This window comes from Alligator mississippiensis, chromosome 14 (assembly GCF_030867095.1).
Source record: "Alligator mississippiensis isolate rAllMis1 chromosome 14, rAllMis1, whole genome shotgun sequence".
Lineage (NCBI taxonomy): Eukaryota > Metazoa > Chordata > Crocodylia > Alligatoridae > Alligator > Alligator mississippiensis.
The window spans coordinates 5,558,775-5,576,277 of record NC_081837.1 but is presented as its reverse complement, the minus strand read 5'-3'; the positions used below and the strand labels follow the sequence as shown (position 1 = coordinate 5,576,277).

General features: G+C 53.9%; 1 protein-coding gene across 7 annotated transcripts in view; it reads left to right on the top strand.

Moving 5' to 3' along the window:
- Positions 1-17,503, top strand: part of ACACA (acetyl-CoA carboxylase alpha) — a 182,349-nt gene that overhangs the window by 157,469 nt on the left and 7,377 nt on the right. For all 7 annotated transcript variants that reach the window (XM_059717405.1, XM_006276473.4, XM_019493301.2 and 4 more), the window contains 2 exons: positions 7,479-7,633; positions 8,248-8,418. In XM_059717405.1, coding sequence (XP_059573388.1) covers positions 7,479-7,633; positions 8,248-8,418 — 326 coding nt within the window. The remainder of the gene's footprint in view (positions 1-7,478; positions 7,634-8,247; positions 8,419-17,503) is intronic.

Sequence of the window (17,503 nt, the reverse complement as noted above, 5' to 3'; positions counted from 1 at the left end):
CGGAAGGTTTTCAAAACATTTGCCACAGCATCATTGGGAATGAATCAGCCCTTCTCCAGTCAACACCTCCCTTGGGATGTGGTGTCTTTGACACTGGGAGGGTCATCCATTCTCAAGACAGCGGTCTCAGACAAAGAGGGCTGTTTGTGTGTGTTCATCCTGTAGCACTGGGGAAAGTAGCAGATGCCACGGGATTGCTTGCCCTTGCAACTCCAGTCACGTGGCGTCTACATGAGGATGAGTTGCACTGAACACCTTCCTTCCACCCGTTGCTGTTAGAAGGGAGCCCCGAATCACCTGTCCTGCTACCCTGCATCATCCTCTGTTTTCATTTCTTATTTTAAATAAAAGGACAGACTGTTTTCTATGGTCTCTCCAAAGTCCAGGTCCTTGCTATGTGTGTGGGGAGGGTTGTTCTTTTCCCCCCTCTTGCTTTCTCTAAACAGGATAATTACTCCCGGCAAACTCCATACACTTTAATTAAAATGACTGCAACACAAGAGCCAAGTCACTTACAACTGTACATGCAGGGAGCTCTAAAAGCTTCAGTCACTGATAAGCATCTCACTTAGATGGCTCGTAATTGCTCCCAACATCGGGTGATCATTGCTGTTGTTTTGCTGCTAATGCCATACAATAGCAGGAAAGCCAAGATTGCAGGACACGGTGAATTGCATAATTTTTTTTTTTTTTGCTGGTTTTCTTTCTGGCCAATTTAAAATTTGTCAAAGTCGGTCTTCTTCTGGATCACTGCCCTTTGATATTTCGCGCACTCCATTTGCCACAAACAAGCCGCGGGGCCGCAGTTCATGCTGACTCCAGCAGAAGCAGAGAAAGCTCCATTTATCTTACACTGCCTGCTGAATTCTTACTCATTAACTGGGGGTTCACTGCCTCTCTTTAACCCCTGAATGGCTGTCATCATTTCTGCCGAGCGGCTGAATAGTGGGGGAGAGGGAGATCTTCCCATCCATGTACCAAGGGCGTAGGGCTGGGCAAATAGGGTGACACTGTGTTTTCATTTGAGCCATCTTTAGCCACTGAATTTTGACTTGCATGTATAGGGGTGGGGGCAGGGGAAGGTGACAGATATTGAATAATTTGACACAGATCTGCTCATTATCCATTTTCCAGCACCAAAATCTTTATTAGTTTCATCCTGTATTAAAATGTCACTCAGCGTTGCACTGCGTTAGGCAGCAGCATTGGCTGGAGAGGAGCATGGCAGGAGGGGAGAGGGGTTTTGGCTGTAGAAATGGCCAGGCAATTTGGAGAGCATAAGCTGGGCAAAGAGAAATGCACGGGCACTGCAAGCAGGGGCCCTTGGGCTGGTGCACTTTGCAGGACACAGGTGCCATTTTGAACACTTTGGTTTCAGCCGGCATTAGAGGTGAGGGCTTCATATTGGAGCAAACATGACAGATGGTCGCTTGGCTGTGCAGCATGTTCTTCATCAGCCTCAGGAAGGTCACAAGTGAGTGTGAGTTGTGCGATGTTCTGGGACCAGAGGGCTCATTCCCGTTTGAACAGAAGGCAATAGCAAAGTGGCTTCAGTGGGAACAGGACCTAACCCTGTACTTCTCAAGCGTGTCTTTAGTCACAGTGTTTATCCCATGGCAGAGGAGAAACGTCTTCTCTTCGTTCAGAACAGTCCTAGCGTGCGTTTTGGGAGGGGATTATCTGTATAGTTCTATGTAAAATTGTGTGCACGTGTGTGGCTCGGCACAAAGTGGTGAGCTAGCTCGCACTGCCATAATGCATCCAGAGCAAAACGCCAGCAACATTTCTTTCCACCTCTCGTTGCCTCTTCCGACTTGGTCTTTGTTTGCTAAGCCCAGTGCTGAGCTTGCCTTCAGTCCCTCACGTAATAATAATTTTTAAAAAGCTAAAATATTTAAGAGCTCCACAGTAGAATAGCAGTAACTGGCTGTATGCTAAGCCATGGCAATTTATTTCCAGAGGCAACTGTATTCTTTCTTAAATCCTGAACACAGCAAGTCAAAGGTGGCGGTTGTGAGCGTGCAGCACGAGGCATTTCTGGCTTGATGCCATGCTTCACCTGTGACAGCTTGCCGTGATCCTCATATGGTCCTCAGAGCGTTCAGGCCCCTCTCGCTCCTGGGCGGGATGGTGTTTCTAGCCAAGCACGTGCAACCTCTGGTGCCATCCTTATACCATACGTTCTACCACGTATTTAGAGAAGTAATGACACAGCCCCATTTATGCATCCCTCCCATATGCCCAGGCAGTCAAATGGGACTTAATAGCCTTTGGAGCAGGTCAGAGGTGAGGTGAGCTGGCTCCCAGAGCCGCCTCCACAGATGCTATTGTGTAAGTAGAGACCAAGCTGACGGGGTGTTGCGGGAGGTGAGGCTTTTGGATGGGACAGTTTAAATGCACCTTGGTTGCATGGCTGTGGATTCTGCCATGCTCGTCTCCTGAGGAGCAATTTCTCTGGTCTTTCTCGGTTCAGCAGAGCACTTAAGCATAAGCCTCGGTGGGACTGAAGCGCTGTGTTGGACAGGGATGGCCTTGAGAACGGGCTTAAATGCCTTATTGCGCGGAGACATTGTTCTTCCTCACCTCCACAGTGACCTGTGGACGTGCAGCACTCAGGTAGGCCAGCTCGCAAGGTTGTCAGTGCTGCTCCAGAGACAGCAGAGCTGATTTTCCAAGAAAGGAGCCCTGGCATTTGTTGGGGGTGGTGACCTTGTGTGTAGGTGGGAGAAGAGGAGACAGCACCGTACTTGCTGCCCGGGACCCCCCCAAATGTAATGCCAGCTCCCGTGGGGTAGGTAGGCGACTGATGTTGTGTTGTACAAGCCACCTTCAAAAGTCACGGGCCTGAGCTGGTTTGCCCGGTAACTGTTCACGTAGGAATCTGGCTGGAATTCAGGAGCCAAAGCAAATGTTGTCTTGGGTTATGCTAAGGCCTGGCTGCTGACAGACAGGGGCTGGACAGGGCCAGAGCCTGCCTCTGGGTATCGCTCAGCAGCCAGCAATTTCCCCCCCAGGCCTCCTGGGGTTCAGTTAACTTTGGACAGAAGACAAGCGCTGATGAACTGAAGAGGCGCAGCTTGCCCCTGCGTGGAGGGCTTTGCTGAGCGGAGGCCCCCTTTGGCCTGGTGACATTGCTGTCACCTGGTAGCGATGGCGCTGGTCTATTTATGATGGTGTCGTGGGCCCAAGTCTCATTTACACCAAAATCACCGTTCCCTGCTCTGGCAACATGAAGTGGTGGTGCAGCGAGGTTGCTGGAGACTGGCCTCTTGCCCGTGGCTCTGCTGGTGTATTGGGAGAGGCGGCGTGAGGCCGGCAGAGGTGCTTCAGCTGCGCACGGTTGTGCACTGAGGCTGGAGCAGATCCCGCATATTCACAGCTTTAGGTGCCATAAACCATCAACTTGATTCAGAAGCTGCCCGGCTTTCTGCAGTCAGAGGGAAGCTAGAATAACATTTCTCGAAGTCATTTTGTCTAACCTGTTAAAGTGGTCATATTTAAAAAAAAAAACCAAAAAAACCCGCACTTTGCTACTAAATGTTATGGGAAGCCGTGATTCATGACCCCGCCGAGCCATTTCTGTCTGGCAGGAACTTTATTAAAGGCAGCCCGAGCCCTGACACTCTCGCAGGTTGTAATCACTACAGGACACCGCGCCTGTCATGGCTCTCTTCTGTGAGACGTATGCATGGGAGGGAGCAGGCGGCGCACCAGCTTGCTGCTCCAGAAGAGGTTCTTCGCTTAATGGGGCACAAATCAAAATAGTCCCGACGTGGCTTTCCCTGTCACGATCCCTTCCCTTAACTTTTGGAAGGCAGTATAAATTGCTATTCAGTAGCAGGGCGCTTCATGGGATAGGGCTCTCTCTGGATTTATTGCCATGGCTTTTCCATTAGTCTGCACAGGGAGGGCAACTTCTCTGGTCGTGGTGATTGCAGGATATAAAGCACGCGCCCAGGATATAAAGCAGTTCAGCGGAGAAAGGCTGGGTTGGTGCCATGCTTCCCCCTTGCACTCGCAGGGGAAAGGACTTGCATAGTTAGTGGCGGCTGTGCGTGGTGGTTTGTTAGCGTTATCCCGTGAAGTCTGAGTCGGGGGATGCGGTTGCATTGTGCTGAGCATACCAGGAAGAAGGTCCCTCCTTCGAAGACCCAGGTGTTGTCACTGGAGGAGCCAGCTCATGTGGCAGAGCTAGAAAGCCTTGATGTGCTGTTCACTGCTGTGAGGAAGCAGAGGACAGAAATGAGGCTAAAAGGTCTTTGCACGCCCAGACCGCAGCAGCGCTGTACATGGGCCTGCGCGGATGCCACCTTCCCAACCGGTAAAGCAAACTACATGCTGGAGCCAGAACTGCCGTTCGCAGCTTTGTGGCACTGAACCAAACAGGGGGTGAACAAATAGTCTCCAGCTCTGGGGGCGGCTAGTGTCCTGCAGCCTCTGCCACCACGCGGGGGTCACAACCTCCTGTCTAACAATGTTTTTGCTTTTTTAAAATGCTGTGCATCTCACCTTCCTCTGTTGGCTGTGCCCAGTGCATCATATGAGAGGCTCCTGGAAGGGCATCTTGTCCCAGGAGGTTCATCCTGTATTATCCTCTCCTCCCCGACCCCCTTGAAACCCCCTTAGGGCATGAGCATAGTGGGGCTTTTGGTTAAAACCTTTACTTTGTTGGCAAGAGCTTTGCTGTGTAGACAAGGGCTTTGTGACCATCACTGCCTGCTCCACCAAGAGCCATGGTGCTCTAAGGGTGGGTATTTAAATACAGCAGTATCGTAATGTTGCTGCCTTCGTTTATGCATTTGCTGGGAGATATCCCTGTGCATGGAAGCATCTTAATGCTCTTAGGACTCCAAAGTTAACTCTGTGATTAAATAGCTGGGATGATCCACTGTTTCTCTGGACCAAGAGAATCACTTGTCTCTGGTTTTTAATCGCCGTCCTGGCCAGGTTATGGTTCTTGGATGGAGGCTCCTTTCTCTGGGAAATAAATAAATAAACAAACCCCAGGCTTGCTGCAAAACCCCGAGGCCTCAAGATCTGGCTCAAAAAGAAAGAAAACCATTCCAAGATATTTAATTGTACAGGGAGCTTACAGGATTGATCGAGAGCTTAGCTTTTTACAATAGTCCAGTGAATAAGAAATGCTTCTGACAAACGATCAATGATAGGATAATCACTCTTTATCCCCCCCCCCCCCCCCCCCCCCCCCCTCATTGTTACCTTCTTTCTTTCAGGAGAACAGGGTTCAGAAGTCAAAAATCTTTATAGACGCTGCTTTTAAATTAAGCAGAAAATAGACATTGACATATTTGTTAATCTCACCTAAATCATTACTGGGCCTAGCTGGTTTGCTGTACAACAAGAGAGTGGCACAGAGGCTCAAATGCATGAGTGTTGCTGGCTTAAGTGCAGGTACTGCCATGAAAACCTGGGGGGGAGGTTGGGGCACAGAAATTATTTTTTTTTTTTAATCCTGCAGCCATAAAACACAGCTAGCCTTAATTGAAGCAGTGCCGCTAGCGTCTGACAGCACGGAAAAGACTTGCATCAGAGGCCACCTAAAAAGTGGTCTCTCAGCTGAAAAGGGATCTCTGTGGAGCAACTGCTGAAACTGTATCCTGATCGGTCTGTGTGCGCCTGCCTGCCTGCCTGCGTGTGTCAGCGTACATGTGTTTGTACGCCTGTGTGCGTGTGGGTGGTTGTAGGTGTGTGAGATGGAGCCCAATGATGATCTGACAGGGAAACTTCTACAGAAGTGCTGACTTCCCGTGCGTAGCAAGGACTGTCCGGCCCCCGAACTTTGTACGGGCCTGATTCAAAGCTAGTTGTAGCCTTGCAGTCGGGTCCGTTTGCTGCTGTCCACGGTGCTGATGCTAACCAGGCTGCGCTCACGCCTGTGCTCCAGCTCCTTGATGCACTGCCAGACCGACCATCTTTGAAACTGGTCTTTGAAAGTGAAGGAATAGATAGGGCACAACATGAGGAGGAAGTGTGGTGAGCCATCCTCTTCTTTCTCTCCAGCCCAACAGCCCGTTACAGTGCCAAACCCAACACTAGATGATCACATTTCATCACACTTAATCTCACTGACATCACTTCACAAACCGTAAGGACTGAAGGAAGCTACAGTGGAGGTGCTCATAGCAAGCGCAGCACTGTAACAGCCAGATTCAAGGTACAAGTCAATAGCAAGGAAAGGAGTGTTGCCCACTGGCCAGGAAAAGGGGACTGAGAGTCAAGTCTTCTGCCTTTTACTCCAGGCTCTGCTGCTGATGCCCTCTGTTATTCACTCACCTCTTTGTGCCTGGGTTTGTTGTTGGCACACCGAGAACGTAATCACACGTGTCTCTGTCTTGGGGCGGTGCAAGGTTGCATTGATGTTTATCCCGTGGGACAGGAGGTGCTCTGTTGTACAGGAGTGTTGGCATTCGCCCAGTGCATTGAGGGAGACCTGGTTACCATTTGACTTCTCAGTAGCAGTGGCCATGACATTGCACCAGGGTTGCTCAGGCCTTGCCGGAGGTGTGAGCAGAAGAACTGCCACATTTTGGTCGAGTGTTGAGTGCCACGTGATTGGGCTCCCAGTAGAGATGGCTCTGCACCATGGCTTGGTGCACACAGGGTTAAGGCAGCTTCTGTGGAGCTGCTTGTGCCAAGGCTGTGTTCAGCTCACTGCCTGAGTGGCAGCTGGTTCAGGAGCTCAGGCGTGGGGGACTTGGTTGCTTTCAAGAGTGATTTTAACAGGCCCTTCTCAGGGAAGGACAGGGCTCCTCTGAACTCTGTCATGCATGAGTTTACATAAATCCCAGTGCTCCGCTACTTGGCGTTACTGTACTGCTGCTCTTGTGGGGAGCTTCCTCCTGGGCAGGGATCACAGTGGTGCTGCGTGGCAGAAGCACTAGCAAAGCTGTGCTGCCCAGAGGCAGTCCCAGGGGCTGCTGAGCCACAGATGCAATGGGGAAGGCTAAGGAAATCGCCTGGGCTTGGGACTTCATCATTTTGAGAGGCTGCCACCCCTGTGAGAGTTTGGGGGGAGGGAGCTGAATACATGGGTGATGATCTGAATTTTCACTTTGCAAAGTCATCTAACGCATCCTGAGCAGCTGGGCAATGCAGCATTATCCTCATTTCACAGGTGGGAAAACTGAGGCCCACAGAAGTGAATTGATGTAGCTGAGCCCAGCTCCACGCAGATCTGGGATTAGAGCCCCAGACCTCCCAAATCCCAGCTCCTCCAGACCATGCAGCCTCGGGGTGGCTACAGAGGACAGTGAGAAGTTGGAAGCAGCAGGGGAAGGGAGCCGGGATAGAAAACAGAGCAGAACAGCCATGGGTGGGGCTGTGAGCTGGGAAGTCCCGGGTCATCTAAAGACCTGGGCAGACTAAAAATGTTTCCTTGGAGAGCAGCGCTCACTGTTTGCATGCATCTCTGGTTTGACCCTGCTGGGTCTCTACCAAGCCTTTCCGTCTGCTTCCAGGCACCCCGGAGCTCAGCCCGGCTGAGCGGAAGGAGCTGGAGACGAAGCTGAAGGAGCGGGAGGAATTCCTGACGCCCATCTATCACCAGGTGGCTGTGCAGTTTGCTGACTTGCATGACACGCCAGGCCGCATGCAGGAGAAAGCTGTCATCACCGTGAGTAGACTGGCTTCTCGCTCTTGGACGCTGTCACCCGGTTGTACACTCCGTGCAACAAAGGGAATCGGCGCAGGCTGAGAGACAAGTGCAGCCATGGCTTGAAGGCCTCTGAGCCCTAAGTAGGCACTGGCAGGAAGCAGCCTTGAGGCAGCTTGCACCCCCTGGAGTCTTGAGTGGGCCCGTCCCCAGGGCCACGTGACCATAGCTCACTTGGCTGCCACGCAGTGCATGGAGCTGTGTTCCCAGTCCGTGGGCCAGCAGCATTTCCCTAGGCCACGTGGCCTTGTGGCCCTGTAGTTTGCAGCTGTGAGCCCCCAGCCAGTTGCTGTTTCAGGGAGCTCACCTGTAGCTTCCTTTTCCAGGCCAGTGCTGCATTTAGGGGCAGGTATAAAGATACTAATGGGAGGTGCTCTCTGCTCATGGCCAGAGCTGCTTTAGCAGCTACTGCAGTAGAGGGGCTATCTGGGAAACTCCAGGCCTGACCTGTGCCAGCGGGGCAAGAGAAGAAGCGTTAGAGTGGAGGGATCCTGTCTTGCCCAGTGGGAGCTGGGTATGGTGCTGGCTGTGCCCCCTCACCCATGTCCTCCCCTTCCCACATGTGCCTTGCTCAGGACATTCTGGAGTGGAAAACCTCCCGGACTTTCTTCTACTGGAGGTTGCGGCGCCTGCTGCTGGAAGACGTGGTCAAGAAAAAGATCCACGATGCCAACCCTGAGCTGACGGATGGGCAGATCCAGGCCATGCTGAGGCGCTGGTTTGTGGAAGTCGAGGGGACAGTCAAGGTAAGGGCAGAGTCTTTGTTGTAGGGCTGCTCCCCTTCCTGGGCGTGACACGGCTTGTTCCAGGTTCGAATCCAGATCCCCCTTGGCACCGACTCTGCAGACTTGGGGCTAGGGGAGGCAAGGCCAAAGGCATTGCAGATGCTTCTTAAAAGGCTGCTGGCCCAGGATTGGTACAGGGACGGCCCAAGGTGGTTGTGCAGGGATGAAGGGTTGAGGGTAAGGCTGGCTCTGTGCTGGGGCTGTGGGTGCCAAGGAGTTTCGTAGCTGGCCACTGTTTCAAAGAACCTCTCGCTGGCTGCCCATGCTGATGCCTTCCTTCGTCATCTTGTAAGGGCTTTGCCAGCTCTTTCATCCCTTACACTGCTGAGGTTAAAGCTGGGAAATACTCTGGAGAAAGGAATTGCTCAAGCAAGGTTGCTTTTCTCATCAGGTTTGTACATAGCAATGGGCAAAAGTAGCAGCACCAATGCGGCAATAAAGGGCAGCGTGTTTGTGAAATCAGCCCAGCCGCGCAGAGCGGGAGGCACCAGTTTGACTGGCATCTGTCCATTGGTTGTAGCTGAGTGTGGATCCAGGATGTGTTTGGCTTGCAGGGCCTCGGGCAGAAGTTCATGTGGAAGGTGGCACTAGAAGTTCTGCTGATGGAAATGGAGCCGTAGCAGTCGTGGGCTGGCTCAGGGAAATGTGCTGCCCCGAGAAAGTCGTAGGGAACAGGGAGGGGCTGTGCTGGGTGGGGAACGGGTGGAGAAACTGCCCCCCAAAGAGCTGAGATTTGTCAAGTGCTTGAACTTTGGTTGAAGTGCAGAAGAAATGCCATGTTCATCACCACAGCTGGTGTGAGCCACCTCCTTAGCAGCAGGCTTCGCACAGGCCACGGACCGAACGAGTCCTGGAAACACAATCCCCTCTTATCCTGGAAGGCGGGGCGGCCTCTCCAGCTCACTGGTGGGAACGAACACAGAGAAAGCTGCATGCCGCGCCGTGCCCAGAGATCAGCGGGGGCGGCGGTCATCAGGCCCCTACCAGAAGCACGGAGTTCACCTTGCAATGCAAGGGGGGGCCGGGGGGCGGCAAACCGCTGGTCTAGAGAAAGCGAAGGGAAATGGGATTGTGTATAAAATCGATATATAATAATATAGATAAAACCTGTTCCGGGGGGGGGGGAGGGGTATACAAATGTGTGTGTGTGTGTGTACACACAAACTATATACACACGTTATATATGTACACAGACATGTGTGTATACAGTGTGTGTGTATACACACACGTGTCTGTGTATACACTGTGTGTGTGTGTGTGTGTACATACACACACCTCCCCCCCAAACAAGAAAAAGGGATTTTTATCTATATTAGGTATAGATTAAAATATATAGGTTTTATATGTAAATCCTTTTTTTCTATGTTGTTTTTTATATATATATATATATATATATATATATAAAAAAAAAAATAAAATCATCCCCTTTGTCCTCGTGGACTAAATGCACATATATATATAGTATATGTATGTGTATAAAATCCTTTTCCCAGTTATATAAATATATTTGTAATTCCCATTGCCCCTACTGCCTAAAAATCCCTTTTTCCTCTGACACACACACACGCTTTAGAGAGAGAGAGAAATAAATGTGTGTATGTGTATTTATATGATATTATAATACTAGCAAATTGCCCGTCAAGAATGATGGGCAGGCAGCAGGGACGGCGCGCTGCCACCACTTCGTGCCCAGCCACGCGCAAACCCTCCCCCCTTCCCCGCCTTGTGTCCAGCCCTGTGTACCGCTCCCCCCACACACCCAGCCACACACCACACATGCCAGCACCACAGGCACACCCCACACACACACACACAGCTACATGCCACACCCAGCCACATACCACATCCAGCCACGTGCCATGCACGCATATGCCACACCCCCCCAGCCACGTGTCACCACCCACACCCAGCCAGTTGCCACATGCCCCCTCACACACACCACACACCCAGCCATGTGCCACCCCCCCCACACACACCCAGCCAATTGCCACATGCCCCACACACCCACATGCCGCACCCACCCAGCCAGGTGCCACATGCCACACACACAAACATACATACATACACAGCCACATGCCCAGGCACATGCCATGCACCCATATACATGCCACACATGCACCCAACCACATGCTATACAGACACACCCAACCACACGCCACCCCCACACAGCACCACACACATGCCGCCACACACAGCCAAGTGCCACATGCCACATGCTGTCTCTCACAGCCACATACCCAGCCACACACCACACATCCAGCCACATGCCACACCATGCGTACACACATGCCACAGACACCCAGCCAATTGCCACATGCCACACACCTACACCCAGCCACATACCACACCCACCCAGCCACATGCCATACACACACAGACAGCCACACGCACCCATCCACATGCCACAGAGACACACCCAGCCACACGCCATACACTGAGCCACACACACAACCACACGATACCCCCACACTCAGCCACATGCCACACACGCCACATGCCACACCTACCCACTCAGTAACATGCCACACGCAACCAGCCACATACCACACGCCCACCCATCCACACACACACAGCCACACACCGCACATCCCCAGCCACACGCAGCACTGCACACATGCCAGTGCCACAGGCATGCCACACGTACACCACCACACACTCCCAGCCACATGCCACCCCCACACGCAGCACCGCACACATGCCAGGGCCACAGGCATGCCACACATACATCACCACATGCCACACACACCTAGCCACATGCTCCATGCCCAGCCACACACCACACACCCCCAGTCACACGCCACACGCACATGCAGCGCCCTACACATGCTAGCATCACAGGCATGCCCCACACACACCCAGCCACACCATGCACACACGCATGCCACACACTCACCCAGTCATGTGCTACACACCCCACACACACACAGCCAATTGCCAGATGCCCCACATAACACCCAGCCACATGCCATACACCCACACCTAGCCACATGCCACACACGCAACCAGTCATGTGCCACATTCAACCAGGCATGTGCCACACACCCACACGCCACACCCTACACACACAGAGCCACATGCTACATACATGCCACATGTACCCAGCCACATGCCACACAGACACACGCAGCCACACACCATACATGCAGCTGGATGCCATACACACACCCAGCCACTTGAGCGCACGTCACATGCCCTCCACACACAGCCAGCCACATGCCACATGCCCCACAAACACCCAGCCATGTGCCACACACCCAGCCACACACCACACACAGCCACATGGCACACATGCACTTAGCCACACACACATGCACCCAGCCACATGCCACATACACACAGCCAGCCATGTGCCACACACACACCCATGCACGTGCCACACACCCAGCCACACACCACACACAGCCACGTGTCACATGCCACACCCACCCATGTGTTCAGCCACATGGCACACATGCACTTAGCCACACACACCACATGCACCCAGCCACGTGCCACATACACACACAGCCAGCCACATGCTGCACACAGCCAGCCACGTGCCCCACACAGCCACATGCCCCACACACCCACATGCCACATACACACACCCATGCACAGCACACACACACCCAGCCACATGCCACACACCCAGCCACGTGGTACACGCCCCACACACCCACCCAACCACATGCCATTCATGCACCCAGCCACATGCCACACACAGACCCTACCGCATGCCACACAGGCACCCTGCCACACGCCAGACACAGCCACACACACAAACACACACTCACTCACCCATGTGCCACACGCCCCACACACTCACATGGCACATATCCAGCCACACGCACTGAGCCACGTGCCCCACACACACCCAACCACATGCCACACACCATGCACACACCCAGTCGCACACACCCAGTCACGTGCCTTGCCACACACCCAGCCATGTCCTGCATGCCACACACCTAGCCACACATGCCCCACGCACAAACACACCCAACCCAGCCACGTGCCCCACGCACACAGCCAGATGCCCCACGCCACACACACGCAGCCGCCTACAGCCAGCCATGTGCCACATGCCACACACGCACCCAGCTACATGCCACATACACACACACACACTCAGCCACACACCCACGAACACACACCCAGCCAGATGCCCCCCACAGCCAGCCATGTGCCACATGTCACACACATCCAGCTACATGCCCCAAACACCCACATGCCACACACCCAGGCACATACGCCCAGCCACACATGCCACACGCCCAGTCACATGTGCACACACCCAGCCATGCTCCACACACACACACCCAGCCATGGTGCCCAGCCACACATGCCACACACACACCCAACCACATGCCACACATGCGCCACACGTACCCAGCCAGATGACACAGACACACCCCATCACACCATACATGCAGCCATACTGCACACCCATCCACATGCAGCCAGCTGCTACACACTCAGCCAGACTCCACACATGCCACACACCCAGCCACATACCACACCCAGCCACTTGCCGCGCACACACGCCACCCACACACCCAGCCACATGCCCTTCACACACACATAGCCAAGTGCCACATGCCCCACAAACGCACCTAGCCACACGCACCCTGCTACATGCCGGAGACACCCAGCCACATGCCATATGGCACACACATACGCCTGGCCACATGCCAGACACACCCAGCCACATGCTCCACGCCCAGCCACACACCCATCTACATGCCACACACCCACACCCAGTCATGTGCCCCACACCCACCAAGCCACATCATATGCCACAAACACGCAGCCATGTGCCACATGGCAGATGCAGGCACCTAGCCACATGTCCAGCCACACGCCACACACACCCTGCCACACACCCTGCCACACCCAGCCACATGCCACACACCCAGCCGCTTGCCAGACCCCGCACACTGCAGACACCCAGGCACATGCCCCACGCCCCCCACACACCCAGCCACATGCCACACACCCAGCTACAAGTCGCACACCCACACCCAGCCATGTGCCACATGCCTTGGACACACCCTACATGCCACACATCCACATCTAGCCACATGCGACTCGCACACACCCAGCCACATGTCCAACCACACATGCACCCAACTACATGCCACACCCCACCTGCCACACGCCACACCCAGTCACATGCCACATACCCCACACACACACAGCCACACGCCAATCCAGCTACATGCTCCACAGCCAAACCACATGCTCAGCCATATGTGCCCCACATGCCAAGCCACACACCAGTGAGCCACACCCCCCAGCCACATGCTACACACCCCCAGCCACACGTCACACATGCACCCTGCCACACACCACACACACCCACATGCCCAGCCACACATGCCACAAACTCACCCAGGCACACGCCACATGCAACACGTATGTACCCAGCCATGTGCCACACCCCCACATGGAGCTGTACCCACCCAGCCATGCGCCCCACATACCCATGTGCCACATGCCCAGCCACACACCTCCACACACAGAGCCACATGCTGCGCACACCCAGTCATGTGCCACACATGCCCAGCCACATGCTCCACATCCACATGCCACATACCCAGGCACACATGCCCAACCACACGTGCCACATGCTGCGCATACCCAGCCACGTGCCGCATATACCCATGTGCCACATGCCCAGCCACGTGCTACACACCACACACACACAGAGCCACACATGCTGCACACACCCAGCCACATGCCATGCTTCACATGCCACACACCCACACCCAGCCACAAGCCACATACTGCACACTACAAACACCCAGCCACACGTCTCACACCACACACACCCAGGCACATACACAGCCACACGCCACCCTCACACAGCGCCACCCAGCCACACATGCCACCACACACCACACACACTTACCTTGCTGTCTAGCCCACCCAGCAGTGGGACTCGCATGGCACCGCTGTCAAAGCAGCCACAGCGAGGCAGGGAGCAGAGGTGGAGCTGAGTCCGCAGCTGCCCCTGCCCGTGCCCAGAGCAGGGGCCACGTGCTCCCCCCGGCTCCCTGGCCTCTGGAGGAGCTGCCGGGCTCCGAGTGTGCCATGGCCCGGTCTGGCTGGGCTGCATTCACCATAAATGCAGTTAGGTTAGATATTAGGAAGACATTTTTCACAGTAAGTGTGGCCAGGATCTGGAACGGGCTTCCAAGAGAGGTGGTGCTGTCACTTAACTTGGAGGTCTTCAAGAGGAGGCTTGATAGTCACCTGGCTGGGGTCATCTGACCTCAGTCCTCTTTCCTGCCAGGGGCAGGAGGTCGGACACGATGATCCATTGTGGTCCCTTCCGACTCTGCAGTCTATGAATCTATGAACCTATGACTGGGGCCTCGGCCGGGCCGGGTCGTGGGACAACGAGAGCTCAGTAGCTCGTGCAGGGGTGTGGCATGGGGGAGCCAAAGGGGCAGCATGGGCCCTCCCTCGCCTGGCTCCCCCTGCAGTGCATGCAGCAGTGGGAGCCGTCCACCCACACCCCTGGGGGAGCCGTTGGGCTCCCATGGCCCCATGACTTGGCCCAGGCTGAGTGCAGCCCGCCCCCCACCGGGATTGACCCAGCGCAGCCCGTCCCTTGTGGCCCTTCCAGTGGCAGACCACTGTGACCCCCACTCCCTTTCCTGCTCCCCTCCCTGCTGGCTGTTGGCAGTGGGGGGACCACATCCGCCCGCTCCCTTGAACCCTGGTGCAAAGTTGTGCCTGGGCAAGCCCACCCTCTTGGCAGTGCATGCACAGTTGGCCCAGAGTGTTATGGACAGACAGACAGGCAGGCGAAGGCTTTTATTATATTAGGATACTAATGATCTCATTTGCCCCCACTGACTAAATACATACATATGAATATTCATATAAAAATCCTTTTCACTCTCTTAATAATCCCCTTTGCCCCCTGCTGTCTATTACGGGCCATGGAAAGCTCTTCACCTTCATCTCTGGGGTCAGAGGGGAAAGAAGATGGAAGTGACGGTTCTGTTTTAATGTTGCAGCAATGTTGCAGCAATGCACACCGTTCCGAAACAGTCCCTCGCTCTTTCTTTCTAGATGATGCTGTTCAGCACCTGTGCGTATAAGTGACTTCCTGTTTGTGCACTTTGGGGGTGAGAAGTGCAGCGCTGAGGGAATCGAGCCTTCAGACATCTGTTCCCCCTGAGCAGAGAGGAACCTGGGTGCACCCTGGCGGTTTTGCCCTTTAGAGAGTGGAAGCCTTTATCGGTAGTTTGTCCATTCCTGTGCAGGACTTTGCCAGCACCCCTTACCAGTGCAGAAATGCTCACACACCTTCCCTTCTCCTCTGGAAAAGCAGTTTTCCCTCCCACACTTGGGCAGCGTCATTGTTGCCTCTCTTCTTCCCCCTCCCCCCAAAAAGCAAAGGAAATGCCAGCGGCGTTTGAGACATAGCGACAGTATAAGTGAGTGATGTAATTCTTTTGTTTCCCTTGGAGAAGTCACTTATCTTGAGTTATGGGATTGTATTTGATACTGCTGGAGCTGCCGGCTTGCAGACAGTGCAGAGTTATTGTCTGCTGTTTGGACATGGAGATTTAGGAAGGGGCTGGAAATAAGTAGTCAGTGCTGTAACTTCAAAACATGGGGGAGCTGGAGCAATTAGAGGGGCCTGTGCTGTGCTCAGAAAACCTTTCTGCTTCCTGCGTTAGGCCATGTAAGAGGTGCCTGAAACGCATCCTCCCTGGCCCAGCCCACCCACGGAGCCAAGAGGTGGCCCTGGACAGCAGGGCTAGGTTTTGCTCGCAATAAAACTGCCCAGCTAAAAGCCCAAGAAGTGCCCGTGAGTGGATGACATGAAGCCTTCACGGCTACATGGGAAAGCTCTGGTGGAACCAGGAACTGAACCCAGGTCTTCTGAGCTCATCCCGACCAAAACTCCCTGGCCCTCACTGATGAGACACGGTTGGACTGGAGACCGTCCAAGCCTGTTACGTGGCTGTAAAACCTCTCTCGTGGTTTTTAATAATTGTTGTTTTGGTCATTTTGAGGCAGATCTTACTAAATCTTGAGCAGTGACAGCACTTGCTGGCTACGCGGCATCATTCGTCTAGCTTGCTGCCCAAAGGCCGCAGGCGGAGAAGGCTACACAGGTGGACATGGCCCTGTCATGCTTAAACCCTGCAGTGCAGCGCCCCAACCCAGTGGTAGCATCTGAGCACGCCAACCTCCAGCTGGTTGTGTGGCGCAGTGTTTGGCACTCACGAGAGCGCTAAGGAAGAGCACTTCTGGGCATGCACAACAGTCCCCCAAGGCCCCTTATGAACCTCCGGGATACAGAAGCTAAATGTAGGTTTGTTTTTGCATTGACTCTTGTCCTTAAACCATGCGCTAAGCCAGAGGCATTGGGATGGCACCAACCACCTGGGGTGCTTGGCGTTTTGCAGGCATGCGCTGTATGAGGATGACACCCATCCCCAGCTTAGAAGGTCATCTTACCACTCACAGACCAGGCAAGCAGGGCAGCTGTGTGTCCCACTTGCTCTCTCCTGCTGGGCCACCTGAGCAGGCGGCTAAAGACCAGAGAGAGCGGTGAGCAGTGACCGCGTTGTGTTTCGGGTCTGAATGTCTGCATTAAACCACCCACCGGGTCTTGGTGCATCATCATCTGATTGCTGTTCCTTCGTGCACCGAATTCCCCTTGCCCGGGTCTGTGGGGTTTCCAGCAGTTGAGCTGGTGCCTTCTTTCATCTGATCATTTTGTTGTCGGTTTCTGTGGTTTCTTTTCTTTCCTTTTTTTAAATCATGCTTGAAGTGGGAAGCTGGCGATCTTTGAAGAACAATCTCTGAAGCTGCCGGTAGGATGGTTTTGTTTCAAGCCTCCGATTTGTGTTCTTTATTTTATTTTTAAAATCTCCAGCACTGAGGCTCTGGAAGGGAGGAGGCAGGGGAGAGCGTTCTCTGGAGGGCAGCAGGCTTTCCAAGGTAGTGTCTGAGCATCTTTAAAAGTGGGCATCTCGTTAGCTAATACATTACACCAATCAGGGAGAGTTATCTTAAGCCACAATTAATCTGCTCCCTG